The following is a 24,152-nucleotide window of genomic DNA, read 5'->3' as shown; positions in this document are numbered from 1 at the left end:
AGTCGAATTCTTGGCCATAGATGGCGTCACTGAAGAACAAGAACAATCGCACCCCTCTGCCTTAACAGGCATACGAGAGAGAGAGAGAGGAACATATGGTACTGAGATTTCCCACTAATAGTTCTATTTTTATAAATGTATCTATCCGACAAATAAACTCCTTTAAATTCTTTGTATTCCCAAGAAGCAACATTTAAAAAAATATTTCAAAAATAGTAATATAATAAAAAAATTTTAAATATCGAAGTCAAGGAAATGCTTCAGGAATATTAAACGTTAATGATTAGAACTTACAATACAACTGATTGCACTTATATTGAAAGAAGAATTTCAATGTACCTTTCAGTATATTTATGTGTTGTGTATTTTTATTCCTTTATAAAGATATTGTGCTTCTTATACTTCTATTTTTTTCTTGTTTGCCAGAATGCTCGTTTAGAAAAAGCGGACCATCTGGGATTATCTTGAAAGAAGAAATCAATCATTTATATTCTAAATACAAAAAAGATGACAACATAGAATGCATGTGGACAATTGAAACGGACCCTACAAAGAAAGTAAGATTTATTAATGTTGTTCGGATTTCTCAAATCCATTTTTCCTATCTTGCAAATCCATTAATTTGAAATGGAAAATCATCATAGAAAATATTAGCTATTTGACAGCGTGTCGCTAAACTTTTTACTTAAAACCTTGCTCAAAATGTGAGTTTAAGAAAATATACATAACTAAATAGACTTAATTCAAAATGCGTATCTGCTATACACACTCTTTATTTATATATATATATATATATATATATATATATATATATATATATATATATATATATATATATATATATATATATATATATATATATATATATATATATATATATATATATATATATATGTATATATGTATATATATATATATATATATATATATATATATATATATATATATATATATATATATATATATATATATATATATAGTATTCCGACGTAACGAATATAAACTGCGCAATAGGGGAAAAAATTAAAAAAGGTGTCACTAAGTTTGGACTGCTGAACTGCTCAGTGGGGATTAAAAAAGAAAAATGTCACAATGTTCGGTCTACTGAAAGATCGGATTTCTCGTTTCTAGTAACCAGTACAGAGGCATTCTCTCTTCTAGAAGTTGTTGACCAAATACGCCTGTTATTATTAAGCAATAAATTTTATACATTTAAGTTACTCTTCAGAAAAACTCCAAATCAATAAAAAATTCTCTAATTTTTTTAAATGCTACGAATAGAGCCGCGATGGCTCAAGGGATGGATAGAGCGTTCGCCTTCCAATGAGGTGAACCGGGTTCGAATCCCAGTCGATACGAATGGTCCGGCTTACACCGACCACAGTGCTGACGTGAAATATCCTCAGCTGTAGAAGGATCATGGATTAGAGTCCCCTTGCCGTCAGGCTAACCGTGTGAGGTTCTCGTGGTCTTCCTCTCCATGTAACGCAAATGCGGGTTAGCTCCATCAAATAGTCCTCCACGAAAGCAAATTTCTCCCACTGCTCGATCCAGGAGTTCCCTTGTCTTCTGGATTGGGTTCAAAATTACAAGGCTACGGAGTTGAACATTAGTAGTCGTAAATCCATAAAATTGGGTCGACTGTTCAACGACGATTGTAAAATAAAATGCTGCAAATAATTATTATTTAAGGCTCTTAAAACATTTAAAATACTGCAGTCATAACAGTCGATGAATTAACGGAAACAAATGCTTCGACCATTTTCTTAAGCTTGCATTCCAAGTTATGTTTCTTTCTTTAAACACTTATTTTGAGTTATTGTCATTTTACATGTTGATTGGGGCTATGTCTGTTACAAGCATGTATTTACAAGCTATGTCTGTTTTTTTGTTTTGTTTTTTTCAATATGCGTTTTGTGCCATGTGCGTTTTTCAAAAAAGCATTTCTATTCTCTGAGTCGCGCATCAATAATAAAAACTGAAATTACTCTCAGTGTTTCTGATTAATTTTGCAAATAAAAGGTTTAACCTCAAGATAACCGGAGTGTAGGGTTTATACGGTCCTAAAAAATTTGAAAAATGGTAGCTAAGTTAAGAAAATAAAATGTAATTTAATTATTTTGTATCCCACACCACTATGTTAATTTTCAAATAAATATGCTTAGTAGCAAAATCACCTGCATACAGGGCTCGAAAAATCGCCCTTCCGCCCGTCCTCGGTTTTCAAAAATTCCCCGCGGACAACGAATTTCTCGAATCCGACGTCCGCGCGGACGGCCATTTTCCCGCTAATGTTCGTGATACATTTTCAATTTCAAACTCAAAAAACGCAGTACCCTCGAATAAATTGACATTCCAGATAACTTGACATTTGTCATTTAAATTATTTTATGAAAGAAATACTAGGTTACTATTAGTAAACTAGTATTTCTTTCAATGTAATCCTAGTAACTACTAATTCATAGTGCAATTTATATAAATGTTTGTAATAAATAAGAGAAAATTATATTTTTATTTATTTAGAAGCTGCGGGTTAGTTTTAAAGGAGGACGGGTATATTGTTGGACAAGCCGTCCTCGGGGACGGGTAAAAGTTTTGAGTTTTTTCGAGCCCTGCTGCATAAGTTGCTTTTTTTTTTAAATTTTAAAATGAACGCTAATAAAATTGAATTTATAATTCCTTTATTTAGACTATTACCATCACTTTTTTAATTTTTTTAAGGACCATACGAGACCTGCTGGAACATATCGGCACTTCATATGAAAGTTTTAATTAACGACAAAGACAAACGATGTGGTCGTCAAAATCAAATTTACTTAACTCAGAACCATACATTAAAATATAAAATTTGTAACATAAATTGGCATCTTTGCTTAACTTATTTGGAAAAAAAATAATAAGTTTTAAAAACAAATAAATATGGTGTTTTTATCCCACTGGATTAATTAAAAAGGATAAGGAAACTTAAATTTATGAATTTTTAAGCAGAATGATATAAAATTAAATTGAATGCAATTATTGAAGCAGGTGATGTGAAAAAATATGCTTAAGTATAAAAAGAGCATTTGCCTGGGTAAAATAATAATTTTAAGAAATGTGAATTTAAAATTCGACTAGAAAGCGGAACTAAGTGAAATGGAAACCAAAATGTTACATCTCTTTTTTTTTTGTAAAGAATAGAATTCCTTTTGTGGCTCCTCAAAACATGGATCACGTGATATCTTGCTGAGGCGAGCGTTAATTTTAATGATCGCCGTTGTTTGTGCAAAGGAAGCTTCGTCATTATTCACACTAATGAGCTTGCAAATTACGTTTATCTCATTAAACAGGAATAACATGTTCTAATGCATCGAAATTCTTATAAAATGCTGGTTGAGTATCAATAGTTTTACAAAAGCTGTTCATCAATTGAATTGCAGACGATATTTAATAACAACGTTTGCTAACGAGTTGGTTTTTTGTTCTTACTTAAGTTCGATCTTCTTTTTTAATATCTATTCAAGTATTTTTTGGATTCTAAAGGGAATTTTTACTCATTGTTTTATTTTTAAAAAGAAAATTACAAAATAGTATAATTCTCCGCAAAATGAACATTTATTTATTTCATAATTCGTAAAAAAAAATGCAGTCTGTGACGTGACAAACTATGCTTCTTTTATAATTTTTAAGTAAAAATTCGCTATACAATCAGAAATGTTAAAATAAATGTAGTGAAAAATTATTATTTATATTTGAAATTCTGCGAGTAGAATTCGTCAAATTATGAATTAAGCCATTTTTTTCTGTGTGGCATGCCATTATTAGACAACTGGATATCTGAAAATGACTCATCGTATATAAATCGTGGCATTTGTCGATTCAGAAGCCTATCAGGGTCAACACACACGCGTGACGAAGCTTACAGGTATCAGATTTAAATTACACGGTTAGGCTTAGGTATAATCACTTCACATTTTCTCGAGTTGCAAGAACCCAATTCCTTCTTTATGTGTGTTTTTGGTATCGGAATTATAAAATACTCTAATTCCAACTGTTGAAAAATTTTCATTATACTTACAAATCGCAATTTAATATCAATGTTTCAAGTAATAATTGTAAGATTGATTTCTTCTTGTTTCATAATTGATTGATTTCTTAGTGAAACTTTTAACATATTACTTTCAAACTATCTCTAAAAATCAGAATAACAAGCATAGCATTCATTAAATTTCCGTTTATTGATTTTAAAAGTCTCCGGTTTGAATTTTTTTTAATTGAAGTAGTAGTTAATGCGAGATTTTCATAAATTTTATGCTATTTTTTTATTATTACACAATTGCTTTTTTGATTTTTTTCTACAAAATTAAAAAATTTTAAATCTCTTTAACTGTTTTGAATTTCGTATTGTATCTACAGAACTCTCAACTTTTCTGAAAATATTACGTAAAGAATATTAGCCTTATAATCCTAAAATTGATTTCCAGTTGTTTCATGTAGTTTTATGAAACTTTTAAGATTCAACTTTCAAACTTTTCCTAAATTTCCTGACGTAAATTAATTCCACTTGTCGATTAATCCTCATACCAGGGGATGACTCCTTAAAATTCCGAAAGCGACAACTTGAGTAAAGAACACTCATCGGAAACAGGGATTTCATTATAAAAGCAGCAGAGAAGAGGCGGCCGCATGTAGGGAAATTAAATCCCTAACATCAATGAAAGATAAGTCCTTAAAATCTAGATTAAAAGTTCTAAGAAATGAGAAATCAGTAAAATTGTCACTTTGAATACATAGGAAAATATTTTACTGAATGAATAAAACTTTCACCATCAAAGAGCGAGAATTGATTTGCCGAAAATATTACTTTTAAATCTTGCTTGAAACTCAAATCGATAACCAATCGAACTCAGTAAGATTTATAAAAATGGTTAGGAACAACATAAAGATAAGCCACAATTTTTTATTGTTCAGGTGATAGCCATGATGAATAGATCTAGGTTCGAACCCCAGCGATGGCTGGTCGATACGAATTGTGCACCCAGCTCAAGCTGATCACAATGCTGACGTAAAATATCCTTAGTAGTAGACAGATTCTGGGTTAGAATCCAGTCGTATTAAATGTGGGAAGTTCTTCGTGGTTTTCTTCTCCGTGTAATTCAAATGCGCTTTAGTTCCAGCAAAAAGTCTTCCACGAAGGCTTGTTTGTCTGACTGCTTGATTTAGAAGTTCTCTTGTCTTACGTGTTGGGTACAAAGCTACGAGGCTGAGGAGTTCGATATGGATAGTCGCAAACCTAAAATTGGGTCATCAGAAAATTGTTCAAAAGAGACATGGTTGAGAAAATTATTCTGTTCCATGTAATATAGCTGCTGCTACTTAACCCAACGAAAAAATTTTAAGAAAAACTGGTAGTAAGAATTTTTTTTTCTACCTTTTTTCAAGAGTAGTTGTTGTAGTTAATTTACATCGCACTAGAGCTGCACAATGGGCAATTGGCGACTGTCTGGGGAACATCCCTGAGGATGATCCGAAGACAAGCCATCACAAATTTGATCCTCTGAAGAGGGGATGGCACCCCGCTTCGGTAGCCCAACGACCTGCACGCGAAGTCGAGCACTTCACGGTAGAACAGTTTAACGAGGACCAATGCCGCACACCCTCGGTCCCTACGCAGACTAATCCAAATGGTCACCCACCCGCACACTGACACCACAGCCGGTGATCTACTGGGAACCGTGTCTTAACGATCAGTCCACTGCGGGACTTTTTCAAGAGTAACTTTAACGTATACAGGTGTAACTCATAACGAGTGTTAATTACGATGGTTACCTTTTTTAATACCAGTAAGTTAAAAAAAAAAAAAGCTCCTATAAAAGGATTTGTAAGCTCTAAACAGATAAAAATAAGTTCGAGAAATGCAACACAAAGATGCATCTACGGTTATGGCAAGATTCGAACTCGCTATTTTCGTATTAGAAAACGTTTGGCGGAACGGCAATATTGCTTGGCCATGGAAGGCTCGTAAAAAGAACTTTAATCGCGTAATATTAATAAGACGGTTATTTTTAGATCTATAGTGTTAATAAGTGTTAAACTTCTTGTGCCCATTTTAGTTGATAAAAAATTTTACATGACTAAGAAAGGCACCATTTATGAAAGCTCTGACCATGATCTTTCAAAATGACCTAAAATTTTAACATTTTGAAATTTTTAAACATTAGAAGATAAAAGAAAGGTATTTGGAATAGAATTAGTTAAGTATTGTATGCATTATTTTGTTTAACGCCTATATTTGTTAAGATGCAAGATTTCTCAATACATAATCTACTATGAACTTATGTATTAACTGTTTGTTTTAGTTCTGTTTGTTTTTTGTTTGTTTGTTTTTTTGTGTTATTTTTGTCACTTATCTTTATCTTTAAAAGCGTACTTGTAAACAAAAACCATCTTTTCAAAGCAACAAAAAAATCTTTTACTGAAAAAAGTACTAAATGTTCGAACTATCCCATAACCATTAATAAGGAAATTACAGAACACAAAAACTGGTGATACAGGCTAAAAGTTTAGTTCCTTTTTAGTTAGGAATTTGTTTTCTAACATATTGAGAACGAATTTAATTACCAAAAAAGAACAACTATTGACAATCAAATTATGACCAGAGTACATCTGATAATGCAATTTATTATTTAACTCAGGTAAGGAGATGGGGAAAAAAATAATGTAATTTATTTGAGGAAAATTGATTGATGAGAAACGTTAATTGAATAGAATACATTCAAAGTTAAAGAACAAGAATAGGTAGTCTTTGATAAAAGATAAAAATAAAATATAAAAAAATAACGAATTTAACGCTAACTAACACTCATAAACTATTTTCTTCTAATAAAAACAATTTGTGAACCCTTTTAGACTTAAAAAATTTCCCGTGAAAATGTTATTTGTTTAAATGGGATCACATTCCTTTCTTTAACAATCGTTTTTTTTTCGCTCGAGTAATTAATAAAGAAGCACTATAGTATTATATTATGGTTATTATACATATTCCAAATAAAAGAAATACTTGGTTTTAATCATATAACCTTATAAGCTTAGTGAATCGAAGCAAATATGTAAACTAGTATAAGAGAAACTAATAGAAAACATATTGGGTGGGAAAATCCAGCCAAGAGCATTGACGTTTCGATCTTATCTGATCTAACATTCTTGCAACAGTTTTGAATTCGATACGAAAAGCATAGTTACTGCCACCTACACACGTTCCTCTTCACTCAGAATTAGAGGACAGGGACTCTACTATTGCTCTCCGTCTTACTCTATTTGTAACCAGCTGTTTTGCCTCCTTCTATGTCTTTGCATATTCCACGTCTGACGTCTTCGCATATTCAGCGTCTAATCTCCTTCCAGGTCTTTGAATATTCCATGTCTGACCTCCTGCCATGTTTTAGCATATTTCGTGTCTGACCTCCTTCAAAGTCTTTGAATATTCCATGTCTCCTGCCATGTCTTAGCATATTTCGCGTCTGATCTCCTTCAAAGTCTTTGAATATTCCATGTCTGATTACTTTCAGTTCCTTTATTAACCATCCTTCACCTCGTTGTTTTAAGCCTTCCTTTAAGAAAAATGCATGGTAAAGTAGTTATTAAATCAGCTATTTTTGAATAAAGAAAAATAACAGTAATTTCAAGTACAGTGCGCTCAAATAAAAAACCAGCACCTTAATAAATTTATTACTTTTGATCTAGTGACCTCGCTTGTTGAGATGCAATCTTAATGTTCTAAGGGGCTAAATTTAAATATGCTAATTAATTTGTGCAGACGATATTTCATGCAACAGAATCAGACCCAAAAATGTACTTAGTTGGAATGAACATACTTTGTTCCAACTAGTTTGGATTCATGATACACAAATATTCCGTTGATATCCTGTCTAATAGATTTGGACCATATTTCCCAAATTGGGGCTACCCCTCATATTGGGCCAAGAATCCAAATCTGTCAAAATAAAAGTAAGTTTATTGAAAAGAGAGAGAGAGAGAGCATTTTTGTGTCTGATTTCGTAACTTCAAAGATCGCCAGCTCAAATAGTTTAGTATCTTAATTCAATTCATGGAATTCATACTAGTACGTGAAAATTCAATCAATAGATCAAAAGTTCTTTAAATGTTCCATTTTTATTTTAAGCACTGAATATGCCGAATAAAAGCAGTTAAACAGTTAAATTAGTTTAGCATAAAAAATAAATATAGATATTGGGATGAAATATAGCTATGTAGATAAAATATAGGTATTTCCCCACAAATAATCGAAGTTTCATTATATGTATTAGAATTCCCTTCCATCAAACTTCCAACTAATAAAAACAATGTGTTAAACATAAATATCATAAAACGATGTAAAATGTCAAAATAAATTTCAAACTGTGCCTCTAAATTTTCGGAAGTCAAATATTGACGTTATCTAACTCAGCACAAAAGTAGCATTCCAGATCTAGTAATTTGTTTAAAATATTGACACTTTGAACGGAGTTGAACTCAAATATTTTCAGTAACTACTTTGTATTACCAGTTCCAATTTGAATCTTTCATATTTACGAACCATCAATCAAATCAACAGAATAAACGCGAACTCACTTTTCGACAATGATTTATTACCTGCTTTATAAGCTGAAGTAGGGTGGTAATCGAGAATTCCAAGCAGTGAGTTTTTAAAACTACTTTTCGAAGATGAAAGTTAGAAGTTAATCAACTTTTTTTTAAAAAACGTTCGTTCTAAAACTGAAGTTTAGAAAAAGAATTAAAGAATTTTCTTATCTATTGTTTTCTAACACAAATATTTTTTTATACTTCGATTTTCTTTCTATCGATAAATGATCTTTTTTAAATGAAAACCGTATACGTTTCTACTTTGTTAGTTAACTATTAAAAGTACTTATAAATCAATTAATAAATAGTTTGAACCTTTAAGAACGTATGAAGGTTTATACCTTAAGCGCGTTTTTTTTTTCTACATTTATAGCTGCAAACTCTTTTTCTGAAAGATTTTTCCTAGTATTAATTAAATAACACACAAATTGAAAACTGTATGAAAATATTTGTTTTAACCCATTTGTGTGAAGTGTTAAATAAAAGTTTCCTTTTTTTTTTCAAGAAAGAGAAGAGCGTTAACAAAAGTGTACCATTATTAGAAATTATTTTGTAAACTAGGTAGCAAGATAGTTGTACAAAGAGCAATATATTATAATATAAACCTTTGGATACGAAATCAAAGCACGATGCTTTTTTTTAAAGCTAAAATAGTAGGTAACGTAAAGAAATGGCATTAACAATATGTTCGACCATTTTTTCATGCATAGACAACTTTTTGCTGTCCGGGCATTGATAATTTACTTTCACTACAACTTAAAATTAAGAAAATATGATAGTCAGGAGTAGTTTAACTTGTTTAATTTGTAGTAGTAGTCAAAATCATATTTAACCCCTTCCCGTGAAAATGACGGGGTGAGATTTCGCCCTCTATTTCTCGCTCCCGTAATATTTCAAAGCTGGAGTGTTCAGTAGTAACGCTCCAATAAGAATAAAACTAATTCGTTTCTTTTGCGCGGAAAACATTTTATTTCTCATTTTACACACCAGATGGCAGTACCAGGATATTTTTAAAGTAATTGTAGATAGTTTATTTTAAACTAGATGTCAGTACTAATCAAATACGTGTATTTGGCAAAATAGGCACTTTTATGACAGTTTTCTTAAAAATTAACCGATCGGTAAGGGGTTAATCACATTTGATAAACCATTACTTAAAATATATTAAAGCATAGATGGTGGTTTAGGCCTTAGTTAGGAAAATTCTTCCGAAAGATTCTTCAGTTAGGAAATCGAAACCTAAAAAAATGAAAATGAAAGTGAATTTTTTTTTTTTTTTTTTTTTTTTTTTTTGTAACTACCGCTTTACTATCAAAAATGGCTGCTGTTTGTATTCAAATCTGAAAATAGATTTCCAAAGTATCTCGTTCCCTTTGCTGAATGTATCATAATTAAAACAATATTTTTAAAACTTTTTTTTATCTTTCTTGTTTAAGAAATAACTCAAAAATTCCAAGCATTAAAATGCTGACAGTGTTGCTTGAATTATGCTTTGAAAATTCAAAAAAAAAAAAAAAATTTATAGATATATACATTTAAAGCAATTTACGGGACCTTACTTATAAGTGATTTATAAGATTGCCATCCACGATTAATACACTAAAAATAGATCTATAATTATTTAAACCACCACTATGTTAGATTAATTCAAAAATGCATTTAAGATACTCGATAAATATGTTGTAATGTTCTTAAAAGATGTTATGTGTACAGATTATATAATCTCTAGGACGTGTTGTTATGTGCAGGAAAAATAAAATATAATAAAACCTGTGCACTTTTTTTTTATTAAAAAATTGGCATATTTCTTTTTTTTATTTAAGTCCTAACTTTTGAAAACAAAATATATCAGCAAATATAAACACAGAAAAGTCCTCAATCATCTTAAAATTTTCAAAGTAATTTTCTAAAACTTTAATTTTTAGAAAAATATCATACTAAATAATTTTTGTTAAATATTCAAATTCTGAACATTTAACGAAGAATAACAAAATTTCCACCCTACAAAAATAAAAGAGAAATTAATATTCCAAAATCCAGAAAATCAGTTAAAATGTGCGATTCTTCTTTGCTTGCTTTATAAACGACATGACTGCCATCTATTGTTACGTATAGAAATTTAACTAAATAAAGTTATTGTAAATAAGAAAAGGAAGCTCTCAGAATAATTTTATAGCACTTCTAATTTTATAAAATCATTAAAAATTTAAAATTGTTTACTAATTATTAAAATTACTCAATTTTACATTGTTTTTATAAATCCATTTTACATGGTTCACTTAATTTAATTTTCAATTGTTCAAATTATTCAATCACACATTATTGAAAGAATTAAATTTTACATTTATTTAGAACTATTCACTCTTACATTGTTCGCATATTTCAGCTTTACATTGTACAAATTATTCAGTTTACAGTATTTAATTTATAAATCTTTTCAATTATAAAACCAATTTAATTTTCCATTGTTTATATATTTCAAAATTACATAGTTCAAATTATTCAATTTTTCAATATTAAAGCATTTTAATTTTGCATTGTTCATACATTTCTGTTTAACATTGCTCAAATTACTAATTTTTACGTAATCAAAATGCTTGACATTTTCATACTTTGAATTATTCAATTTTCAAATGTTCACACATTTCTGTTCAACTTTGATCAAATTATTAATTTTTACGCAATGAAATGTTTGACATTTTCATACTTTGAATTATTCAATTTTACAATGTTCACATATTTCTGTTTAACATTGTTCAAATTATTAATTTTTGCGTAATCAAAATGCTTGACATTTTCATACTTTGAATTATGCAATTTTACAATGTTCACATATTTCTGTTTAACATTGTTCAAATTATTAATTTTTACGTAATCAAAATGCTTGACATTTTCATACTTTGAATTATTCAATTTTACAATGTTCACATATTTCTGTTTAACATTGTTCAAATTATTAATTTTTACGTAATGAAAATGTTTGACATTTTCATACTTTGAATTATTCAATTTTACAATGTTCACATATTTCTGTTTAACATTGTTCAAATTATTAATTTTTACGTAATCAAAATGCTTGACATTTTCATACTTTGAATTATTCAATTTTACAATGTTCACATATTTCTGTTTAACATTGTTCAAATTATTAATTTTTACGTAATCAAAATGCTTGACATTTTCATACTTTGAATTATTCAATTTTCAAATGTTCACACATTTCTGTTTAACTTTGATCAAATTATTAATTTTTACGCAATGAAATGTTTGACATTTCCATACTTTGAATTATTCAATTTTACATTGTTCACACATTTCTGTTTAACAATGCTCAAATTATTAACTTTTACGTAATCAAAATGTTTGACATTTCCATACTTTGAATTATTCAATTTTACATTGTTCACACATTTCTGTTTAACAATGCTCAAATTATTAACTTTTACGTAATCAAAATGTTTGACATTTTCATACTTTGAATTATTCAATTTTACATTGTTCACACATTTCTGTTTAACATTGCTCAAATGATTAACTTTTACGTAATCAAAATGTTTGACATTTTCATACTTTGAATTATTCAATTTTACATTGTTCACACATTTCTGTTTAACAATGCTCAAATTATTAACTTTTACGTAATCAAAATGTTTGACATTTCCTTACTTTGAATTATTCAATTTTACAATGTTCACACATTTGGGCAATGTGTTTAACATTGCCCAAATTATTAACCTTTACGTAATCAAAATGTTTGACATTTCCATACTTTGAATTATTCAATTTTACATTGTTCACACATTTCTGTTTAACGCTGACCAAATTATTAACTTTTACGTAATCAAAATTTTTGACATTTCCTTACTTTGAATTATTCAATTTTACAATGTTCACACATTTCTGTTTAACATTGCCCAAATTATTAACTTTTACGTAATCAAAATGTTTGACATTTCCATACTTTGAATTATTCAATTTTACAATGTTCACACATTTCTGTTTAACATTGCTCAAATGATTAACTTTTACGTAATCAAAATGTTTGACATTTTCATACTTTGAATTATTCAATTTTACATTGTTCACACATTTCTGTTTAACGCTGACCAAATTTGGTAACATTTTCATTCTTTGATTTATTCAATTTTACATTCTTAAGATGTAACCTTAATACCTCATAACCTTTTTTTTTTATATTCGTTCTTAGATATACGTTCACTTCACTTCCTTTAACCTTGAAATGCCCAATAACTGTGATGAAAACTTCGTGCAAATATTTGAAGGCGGACCAAATCCTGACAATGTGATGATCACTTTCTGCGGTACAACGGCCGAACCTCTAAAGACGAAGGGCAACATAACACATATTCGACTCTTCACAAGTCACAGAGCATTCAACAATACAGATTTCAAAGTTCATTTCACCACTTACAGAGAGCTCTCACCTCTAATTAAGAATGGTAAGAGTATTTTTTCTGTAATTAAACACAGATCCTGACTAAGATACACGGGTTACCATAAATATTCTTTAGTAGTCCAAACGTAATGACATATTTCGTATTTTCAACCACTGCGCAGCTTAGTACCCCGAACGTAATGACATCTTTCTTATTTTTCATCAACTGCGCAGTTAACTTCGTCACATCGGACTACTAATTTGATCCGTGCTGAGGCCTTCCTTATTCTAGGAGGTGTTGGGCAGTCGCCCAGGGCCCCACATCAGAGGGGGCTCCCAAATCGAATAGAAAGTTTATTTTAGGTTTACTTCTTTAATGAACTTTTTTAAGCAAAAAATCAGTACAGTGTAAATTCCGTCAGTTTTATGTTAGCTCCTTTATTAATCTATCGTATGAACACAAAAAATCTATATTTTGTAAATCCATGACTTTCTAGAGCGGAATTCAGTTAAATTTTCGCAATTACGGTGGACAAATTTGGCCAATCAAAAGCCTTTATTTTCTCATATCGCAAAATGCAATATATTTACAAAAATGCAGGCTTCTGATTGGCTTAATTGAGCCATCATAATTGCAAGAATTTCGCTAAATTCCGCCCTAGTGTCAGTGTTTAAGATATTAGAGATATCGAGAGATGATGAAAGTTATTCGTAAATTAAACTGTAAATAAATGACGGACCATGTGTCTTTTTATTAGTTTATTTAGACACAAAGATGACATAGAAAAGGTAAAGGTAGATATTGGGGAAAAATCCCGCAAAGAGAAAGCTGCCGTTCTCTTAAACATGAAAACATCATCTGCTCTGCAAAAGCGCTCGTAACAGTACGCGCATGCGCGGACAGTCAGCAAGGGTATAAATTTTTTACAGCTAGATGACAAAGTTTACAATCAGAAAACTTTATTCGGCATGATAGACATAGAATTGTCAGAAAATCAACAAAATGGACAGAGCAATATTTCGTCTGACCGTTGGAGGGGGAAAAGGGGACTTCATGGCTATTTTAGGTTTTAGTCAATTTTCTTGCTATATATGTATAATAAGGTAAAAATTTAAATACCTCCATAAAGTTCGGTTCTTCATAACTGAAGTAATGAAGTAGAGGGGACCCCCAAGGAATTTTTTGCCCCAGGCCCCAACTAGGCTAAGTTGGGACAGAACTGTCGTTATAAAGTACGGGGTTCTATCCCGGGGAAGCTTGAAGTTCACCCAGCTTTGGATTGGAAGGTGTTAACTTGTCTGTGAAGTAAAGGCGGTTAGTGTGCTATACTGACCACATTGCCACCATGATGGCGACTGTCACGAAGTAGTGAAGCCTGAACCTGCAGAACCCCCTTGGCCAAAAAAATGGCCGTTGAGAAAAATACTTTAACCCTTTCAGGAGCGGAGGGATAAAAATTGTCCAACTTATTTTGGAAAACAATGCAAACCATTAATATTTTAATAGTTTTTGTCTCTTCAACAAACGGTGCAAAATTTCTTTTCTAAAAGTAAAATACAAAACTCTCTATTATTATCTTTTTTTAAAAGAACATTTACAATATTTTTACAGTAAAAAGTGAAGCATTCCCGTTACAGTCCGTTCTGGGCTCATTGAGGTGATTTAGGTATAGTTTCCCGAACATCAATTATGCGTCATTAGTAGTAGTTTATCAGTACAAATCAGTTGCATGGGAACATAATCGACTACAGTTTCAGCATGGTGGATACAAGAAGCTAGGGAAGATGAAAGGACAGGGAGGTAAACTTCTATAGGTTAAACCTTTAATAAATCTTCGCAATAACTTCATCGCATATAAACATCCATGGTGAGCTATTGTCATTATTTCACTATTCAAGTAATCATTTCTCATCGAGTGTATTTATAATTATTGACACAAAATTTCTAAGCTCTATGACCAATTTTTTAGGTAGGTAAAATTTTGAAGTACCCATGCACCTTCGCGCCGAAAAAATGGTATGAAAAATTTAATGTGTAATTTTAGAATTATTTATAATTTCAGAATTATGGTATAATTTTAGATTATTCTCTAAATCCTCTCGGCAAACCAGGAAAGCTGGTAGCTGCTCTATAAATAAGCATTACGGGATAGAAAATTTATGTTATCAGTAGTGTCTAACAATTTTCTTAGTTTGATTATATTTCTTCGTTTTATTTTATAATTTCAGAATTTAATTATTTAATTAATTATTTAATTATTTTATAATTTCAGAATTATGGTATAATTTTAGATTATTCTCTAAATCCTCCCGGCAAACCAGGAAAGCTGGTAGCTGCTCTATAAATAAGCATTACGGGATAGAAAATTTATGTTATCAGTAGTGTCTAACAATTTTCTTAGTTTGATTATATTTCTTCGTTTTATTTTATAATTTCAGAATTTAATTATTTAATTAATTATTTAATTATTTTATAATTTCAGAATTATGGTATAATTTTAGATTATTCTCTAAATCCTCCCGGCAAACCGGGAAAGCTGGCAGCTGTTCTATAAATAAGCATTACTGGATAGAAAATTTATGTTATCAGTAGTGTCTAACAATTTTCTTAATTTTAATTATATTTCTTCGCTTTAATTTTAAAATCGCTTCATCAGTCAGAAGACCACAAAATCTAACTGAACAATTTACACAACAACCTTTTGTTCCTGTGAGGTCGAAATACACAATTATTTTCTCTTGTAGATGACTGTGATGCCAACACAGAATTTAATTGTGGTGATCAGACCTGCATTGATCTGTCATTAAGGTGCGATGGACAGAATGACTGCAAGTATAGATACGATGAAGAAAACTGTGATAAAGGTTAGTGGTGTTTTTAACTCGTATCTTCGGAACCTTAAGGACATGTTTGTATTAGATACACCCTTGTGCAAATTAATTGAAACAAACTCAATAAATTCAGAAAACTAAGAGAAAATGCTATTTTATTTAAATTTATACAAACTCAAAAATTTTTAGTACATAATATGATCTCCACGACACTTTATTAACATTTGGACACGATTCGGCATGGATTCCACTAATTTTTTACAGTCATTTATAATATTTGTGTCCTTGTACCACACATGAATTAACGCCGTGATTAGCTTCTCCATAGTTGTACAGTCCATATTTAATAGGCGATTCTTGCATATGGCCCAGAGATTCTCAATTGGGTTGATATCCGGAGAGTTCCCTGGCCATTCCAATGTCTCAATTTGATTCTCAGACATGAATTTCTTGACAATTTTGGACGAATGGCAAGGAGCTAAATCCTGTTGAAAAATCCCTGTTCCATCAGGGTATCGTTTGTTCAACTCTGGAACAACTTTTTTACCCAGAATAGTAATGTACTGCTCAGAACGCATCATACCGTCAATAGGCTGCAAAGGTCCAACCCCATTGCAACCGAAACAACCTCAAAACATCTTCTTTAAAAAACACGAAAAAAAAACTTTGTTTCAATTAATTTGCACAAGGGTGTACATTTAAAGTACAGTAACCAAAGCTAATGGATTGAGAACCGTATAAAGCTCAGCACATGTAGCAGTTCGAAATTCATTTTAAGATTTCCCAGGTTACAATTTCCGACTTATTTTGCGCATAAGCTGACGCACATGCTTATAACAATTCAATAAAAAAACATGCCATCCTCTGTTGTTATTGTACTTGTACTATTAACAATATTGCAAACCCTAGTTAACATTCAAAAAGTTAATAAATTTAACTTGATGAAGAGATTCTTATCTCTTGAAGACAACTTACAATATTACTTGCCCTAGTTACCATTCAATGCGTAAATCCATTTAACTTAGCTGAAGAGATAAGAAATTGAAGACAACTTACAATTTCTCCTTAGCTATTAACCATTCAATGCGTAAATCATTTAACTTAGCAGATTGAAATTAAAAAGCAGTCAAAATGACTTCCTTGGGCAATCTAGTGTTAAGAAAATACGAGAAAAATACCAGTGGATAAAAAACTGAAGACAACACACGATAATTAACACTGGCACTATTTTCCATTCAATGCGTAAATTCATTTAACTTCTGAAAGGATAAAAACTGAGGACTACTAGGAATAACACTGGCCCTATTTTCCATTCAATGCGTAAATTCATTTAACTTCTGAAAGGATAAAAACTGAGGACTACTAGGAATAACACTGGCCCTATTTTCCATTCAATGCGTAAATTAATTTAACTTCTGAAAGGATAAAAAACTGAAGACTTCTAGGAATAACACTGGCCCTATTTTCCATTCAATGCGTAAATTCATTTAACTTCTGAAAGGATAAAAAACTGAAGACTACTAGGAATAACACTGGCCCTATTTTCCATTCAATGCGTAAATTCATTTAACTTAGCAGAAGGGATAAAAAACTGAAGACAACACACGAGGCTATTAACACTGGCGCTATTTTCCATTCAATGCGTAAATTCATTTAACTTAGAAGGGATAAAAACTGACTTTTGATCATTTAAGGAGGAATTTCTTAATATTTAGGAGGGGGGCCGCAATGTCTCAGGGGATAGAGCGTTCGCCTTCCAATGCGACGAACAGGGTTCGAATCCCAGTCGATACGAATTCCGCATCCGGCTTTGCACCGACCACAGTACTGACGTGAAATAATCTCAGTGGTAGACGGATCAGTTTTTATTTTATAACCGTCGTTGAACAGCCGATCCAATTTTATGGGTTTACGCCTACTAATGTTCAGCTCCGTAGCCTTGTAATTTTTAACCCAATTTAGAAGACAAGGTAACTCCTGGGTCGAGTATTGGGAGATCCATTCAACGACGGTTATAAAATAAAAATAATTAAATATTTGGGAGGTATTTTTTATTAACCAAATCTTGATGAATTAATTAGATATTACTTTAAAATTAATTAAAATATAAGATTAATTAACAGTTCGAGAAGAAAAGGAATTTTCATATTTTATTACTGCCCTAACTTCATACTCTTCTCCTTTTAGCTTCAATATCAATAATTACAGTCATCGTATTGTGATATATTAAAAAAAAAATTTAGACAAATAATTTTTTATCAAAAAGAAAGCTACATACCATAATGAAATACTTTTTTTGTGACTACTTTTGACTTGTCACAAGATTAACACTCAGAGAGAGTATTGCTAAATGATACATAATATATGATAATCTTACATCATAGCAGATATATAATTAGAAATATATAAAATTTTAAAAATTCCTTTTTGTACCCATAAAATTAATATAATGTTTATATATTATTTTTTTAAAAAAATGTTTAGTTACATTTGAATAAATGTTTGATTACATTAAATTGAGGCTCAACGACCTGAATCGAATTGGTCGTTAACTTGATATAATTTTTAAACAAAACAGCGCATCACAGCTTTATGTGTCCGTTCTGTTTTGTATTGCATTCTCAGAAAGGCCATTTGGCTCAACGTGTTCACTGTGTTTACAGTGAATAATGAAAAGACAGTAAATAGTAAGGATAGAAAGTGTAGTTCTATAATAATTATTATAAGTTGTAAATATGTGAGATGAAAGTAATAAAATCTTAATATTCGAATAAAAATCGTTATACAGCACTTATTACCTTGTCAACAATGTACTAACTGCGAAATGTAAATCCAAATGATGATTTGCGAAATAAATTTTTTATCGCTACTCTAACTAAATGCTAACACCAACGTAAGTACTGGGACGAAATAGCCTGGTCGGTAGGGCGCTGGGCCCATGCTCGAGAGTTCATGGGTTCGAACCCCGCCGTTCGAAAATTCCCCGTGTAGTAAATGGTGACTGATGCACGTTAAATCTGTCGAGTCGCAAAATCCTCCATGTTCCCATAACATAACAATGACTCTGGGGGTACTGAATTGGAGATTGATCGTTCTCTGATTCAGGTCAAAATTACGATCTGTGGATGAATGAATAGATGTATGAATGGGTCCACCCTATAAACGGGTATGACGTATGGGTGCGGCAGAAGTCGAATTCTTGGCCATAGATGGCGCCACTGGAAAAAAAGAACAATCGCGCCCCTCTGCCTTAACAGGCATAAGAAAGAAGAAGAACGTGTGTACTATACACCACTCCTAGCAACAAGAACAAATAGCAATAAACAAAAACAAAGGAATCCAAATCAGGACTGCCAAAAAAAACGAGTTCTTCTTCAACCATGTTTTTTTAACAATATATCTACAAATAACTCAAACAAATTTTCCCTTCAAACTCACTAGAACTACTTAATAACTTACGAAATGTATGAAAGGAGTTCGAGAATTGTTTTTGTTTACATTTGTATTGAAAACGTTATCTTATAACATTATAATTTTTATATACCTTAAATTTTACAGCCATGGGAGCTGCAATGGTGCTAACCTCAGAGCACATGATCATCATATTGGTGGTGTTTTTTTCGTTGGTTATTGCTATGTGTGCCTCGATTTCCATTTCCTGCTATAACAAAATAAAAGAAAGGCAGGTACGAGAACGAGAATACAAGCAAAGGCGATCGAAAGAAGCATCCGTTGAAGCCACAATTGACCGCAACCTCCGAGGTCATTCCACCCCCGACAGAATCAGTGACGTGCAAAAGAGAATGCCACCACCAGCCGCCACTGCTTCTGTTGCCAACTTCGAACAAGCTGGACCAGGGGGTAGAGCCATCAGGGACTTCGCCGATGATGAAGAGTCGTCTGATGGTTGCTACGTCCCGGAAGTGGATCTAAGTGTTTTCAAACACCCCAATGGTTAGAAATATTATATTATATATTATTTAACATTTTCTACCGTGTTATGAAGCAATTTTTAATTTACCGCTAAAGCGTAGAAATCATTTATACTACAAATTATCTAGATAAGTGCTAGGTGATCCGGTAAAATGCCAAAAAGGTTATTTCATTTCCCAAATTCCCTAAGTAATCTGCAAACTACATAGATAATCTGCACATTACCTAACAGACACTCGTTAAAGTATTTCATTTCACAAATTCCCTAAGTAATCTGCAAACTACATAGATAATCTGCGCACTACCTAACAGACACTCGTTAAAGTATTTCATTTCACAAATTCCCTAAGTAATCTGCAAACTACATAGATAATCTGCGCACTACCTAACAGACACTCGTTAAAGTATTTCATTTCACAAATTCCCTAAGTAATCTGCAAACTACATAGATAATCTGCGCACTACCTAACAGACACTCGTTAAAGTATTACATTTCACAAATTCCCTAAGTAATCTGCAAACTACATAGATAATCTGCGCACTACCTAACAGACACTCGTTAAAGTATTTCATTTCACAAATTCCCTAAGTAATCTGCAAACTACATAGATAATCTGCGCACTACCTAACAGACACTCGTTAAAGTATTTCATTTCACAAATTCCCTAAGTAATCTGCAAACTACATAGATAATCTGCGCACTACCTAACAGACACTCGTTAAAGTATTTCATTTCACAAATTCCCTAAGTAATCTGCAAACTACATAGATAATCTGCACATTACCTAACAGACACTCGTTAAAGTATTTCATTGCAAAAATTCCCTAAGTAATCAGCAAACTGCAGAGATAATCTGCGCATTACCTAACAGACACTCGTTAAAGTATTTCATTTCACAAATTCCCTAAGTAATCTGCAAACTACATAGATAATCTGCGCACTACCTAACAGACACTCGTTAAAGTATTTCATTTCACAAATTCCCTAAGTAATCTGCAAACTACATAGATAATCTGCACATTACCTAACAGACACTCGTTAAAGTATTTCATTTCACAAATTCCCTAAGTAATCTGCAAACTACATAGATAATCTGCGCACTACCTAACAGACACTCGTTAAAGTATTTCATTTCACAAATTCCCTAAGTAATCTGCAAACTACATAGATAATCTGCGCACTACCTAACAGACACTCGTTAAAGTATTTCATTTCACAAATTCCCTAAGTAATCTGCAAACTACATAGATAATCTGCGCACTACCTAACAGACACTCGTTAAAGTATTACATTTCACAAATTCCCTAAGTAATCTGCAAACTACATAGATAATCTGCGCACTACCTAACAGACACTCGTTAAAGTATTTCATTTCACAAATTCCCTAAGTAATCTGCAAACTACATAGATAATCTGCGCACTACCTAACAGACACTCGTTAAAGTATTTCATTTCACAAATTCCCTAAGTAATCTGCAAACTACATAGATAATCTGCGCACTACCTAACAGACACTCGTTAAAGTATTTCATTTCACAAATTCCCTAAGTAATCTGCAAACTACATAGATAATCTGCACATTACCTAACAGACACTCGTTAAAGTATTTCATTGCAAAAATTCCCTAAGTAATCAGCAAACTGCAGAGATAATCTGCGCATTACCTAACAGACACTCGTTAAAGTATTTCCTTTCGCAAATTCCCTAAGTAATCTGCAAACTACATAGATAATCTGCGCACTACCTAACAGACACTCGTTAAAGTATTTCATTTCACAAATTCCCTAAGTAATCTGTAAACTACATAGATAATCTGCACATTACCTAACAGACACTGGTTAAAGTATATTTCATTTCACGAATTCCCTAAGTAATCTGCAAACTACATAGATAATCTGCGCATTACCTAACAGACACTCGCTAAAGTATTTCCTTTCGCAAATTCCCTAAGTAATCTGCAAACTACATAGATAATCTGCGCACTACCTAACAGACACTCGTTAAAGTATTTCATTTCACAAATTCCCTAAGTAATCTGTAAACTACATAGATAATCTGCACATTACCTAACAGACACTGGTTAAAGTATATTTCATTTCACGAATTCCCTAAGTAATCTGCAAACTACATAGATAATCTGCGCATTACCTAACAGACACTCGCTAAAGTATTTCATTTCACAAATCCCCTAAGTAATCTGCAAACTACATAGATAATCTGCACATTACCTAACAGACACTCGTTAAAGTATTTCATTTCACAAATTCCCTAAGTAATCTGCAAACTACATAGATAATCTGCGCATTACCTAACAGACACTCGTTAAAGTATTTCATTTCACAAATTCCCTAAGTAATCTGCAAACTACATAGATAATCTGCACATTACCTAACAGACACTCGTTAAAGTAAAAATAAGATCTTTGCTGGAACAACAGCGAGATTATTTCTGTACTCTAAATTACCATGTTTTTTATTTATCTTTGGAATTTAAAAAAATCAAGGTACTGCAACTAAAGAATCAACTCATTAGTTTATAGAATCAATTCATGGATCAATAATACAAAGAATCAAACAGTTCAAATACAAGGTGTGCGAAATTAAGAGAACTTGCAGACTTGGTCGATTATCTCTAGGACAACTGGATCGATTTTAATGAAATTTGATATGCACATACACTGATACAGTACAAAACAAATAATCACTCAACAATCATAATACTCACGAATGATCGTGAGTAACACTCGTTGACGTCGGAACGTATGTAACAGTGGTTGCAGAATAAACAAAAAAAATGGGTTGATAGGGGGTTTGGTCCCCTTTTACAGATATGCAAGCCTTGCAGCGCAATTTCATACTTGAAATAAGGCAGTTCATCATTTCCTGTGGTAATTGGTCCCACTCATTCAACAACGCTGTTTTCATTCCTTCGATGGTTCTCGGAGGGGTTAGCGAGTTACAATTACCCTCCCCAGAGCGTCCCAGACTTGCTCTATAGGGTTGAGGTCTGAAGATCTAGCTGGCCAATCCATCCGGTGACTATCCTCACTCTCTGGAAATTTGTCGACCAGAAGAGCTCTATGTGGCCTCGCGTTATCGTTCATTAAAATGATTTGAGGGCCAACTGCACCCCTGAAAAAGCGAACATACAGCTCCAAGATCTCATCCCAATGCCTCACACCACTCACAGAGCCTCTTTCAAAGACATGGAAAGGTGTGTGGCCAAACCCGCATGATGCCTGCCCAGACCATTAAACCTGCTCCGCCATAATGGTCGATTTCGCGGACATTGGAGGGTATATATCGGGTCCCTGGTTCTCTCCATATGAACGTACCGAGAGAATCGGTGCTTAGGCTGAACCGGGATTCATTAGGGAAGAGAACGGTAGCCCATTAAACCATACTTTAATCTTAATGCTCTCTGCACCATGCTGACAGGCTCTCCTGTTCGTAGAAGTGACCGGGACACACACAAACAGCTGGTCTCTCTCATGAAGTCGTTTGGAAACAGTCACTCTTCATACACTGGTTCCTGTGTCTGCATACAAGTCACGAGAGAGCTGAGAAGCTGCAGCCTGTCTGTTACGCCTCACTATAATGGACAAATGGCGATCTTCTCTGGCCGTCGTGGCTCTTGGACAACCTTGCCCAGGCTTTCTCTCGATGGATCCGGTATCCTGGAACTGTTTCCATAAATTACACACGACATTGGGCGTTAAATTGAACACTCTCTACAAATCTGGACCAGAGATTGGCCTGCTTCTAACCTCCCCACAATTCGCAACCTCATTCCATCATCTAAACGTTGGTGGTTATTCATTTTTACTGTTACAATATGAATTTAACCTATTGCTGCAAAATAGCACCAAGAAATTTGCCGATGTGTGCTAACGAACGAAATGCGTCTTAACTTACGCACACTTATAAAGCCTGTTTCTCTACTGGCTCCACCTAGGCTCACGTGTACGCTTCCTTATTTGATGTACAAGATTTGCATTTTTGTCCAGAAGCAGTAGTTTTACTTCAGTTCAGTTCTTTTCATGAAATTCGATAAAATATGCAAATTCTCTTAATTTATTTCCCCAGTGTAATTATTATAATTAAAGGAATTGTCATCTTATTTAATTTTCAATTCGCGATCGCAACGAACTATAGGGGGCGTTGTTGTATGAGACGCTTACCTGCGATTTCTATATGAACCGTCATTCAGTTACTCTAGAGACGTCGTTAATTTAGCACGTAGCATTGCAACGTTCCTTCTTTATTGTGGCTAATTAAATTTAAAAAAGAAAAATGCTTGATATTCTTTCTTATGCAAACGAAAACAAAATGGTATCTCTTTTTATTAGAGAAGGAATATCCAAAACAT

At 32.3% G+C, this 24,152-nt stretch overlaps 1 protein-coding gene across 1 annotated transcript in view; it reads left to right on the top strand.

Annotated features, from left to right (window-relative positions):
• Nucleotides 1-24,152, top strand: part of LOC107451674 (uncharacterized) — a 291,208-nt gene that overhangs the window by 262,766 nt on the left and 4,290 nt on the right. The window contains exons 6-9 of the mRNA XM_043047279.3: nt 427-557; nt 12,830-13,082; nt 15,764-15,883; nt 19,409-19,804. Coding sequence (XP_042903213.1) covers nt 427-557; nt 12,830-13,082; nt 15,764-15,883; nt 19,409-19,804 — 900 coding nt within the window. The remainder of the gene's footprint in view (nt 1-426; nt 558-12,829; nt 13,083-15,763; nt 15,884-19,408; nt 19,805-24,152) is intronic.

Source organism: Parasteatoda tepidariorum, chromosome 1 (assembly GCF_982258835.1).
Source record: "Parasteatoda tepidariorum strain Cologne lab strain chromosome 1, Ptep-v5.0, whole genome shotgun sequence".
NCBI classification, from domain to species: domain Eukaryota; kingdom Metazoa; phylum Arthropoda; class Arachnida; order Araneae; family Theridiidae; genus Parasteatoda; species Parasteatoda tepidariorum.
This window is presented reverse-complemented; position numbering and strand designations above follow the sequence as displayed.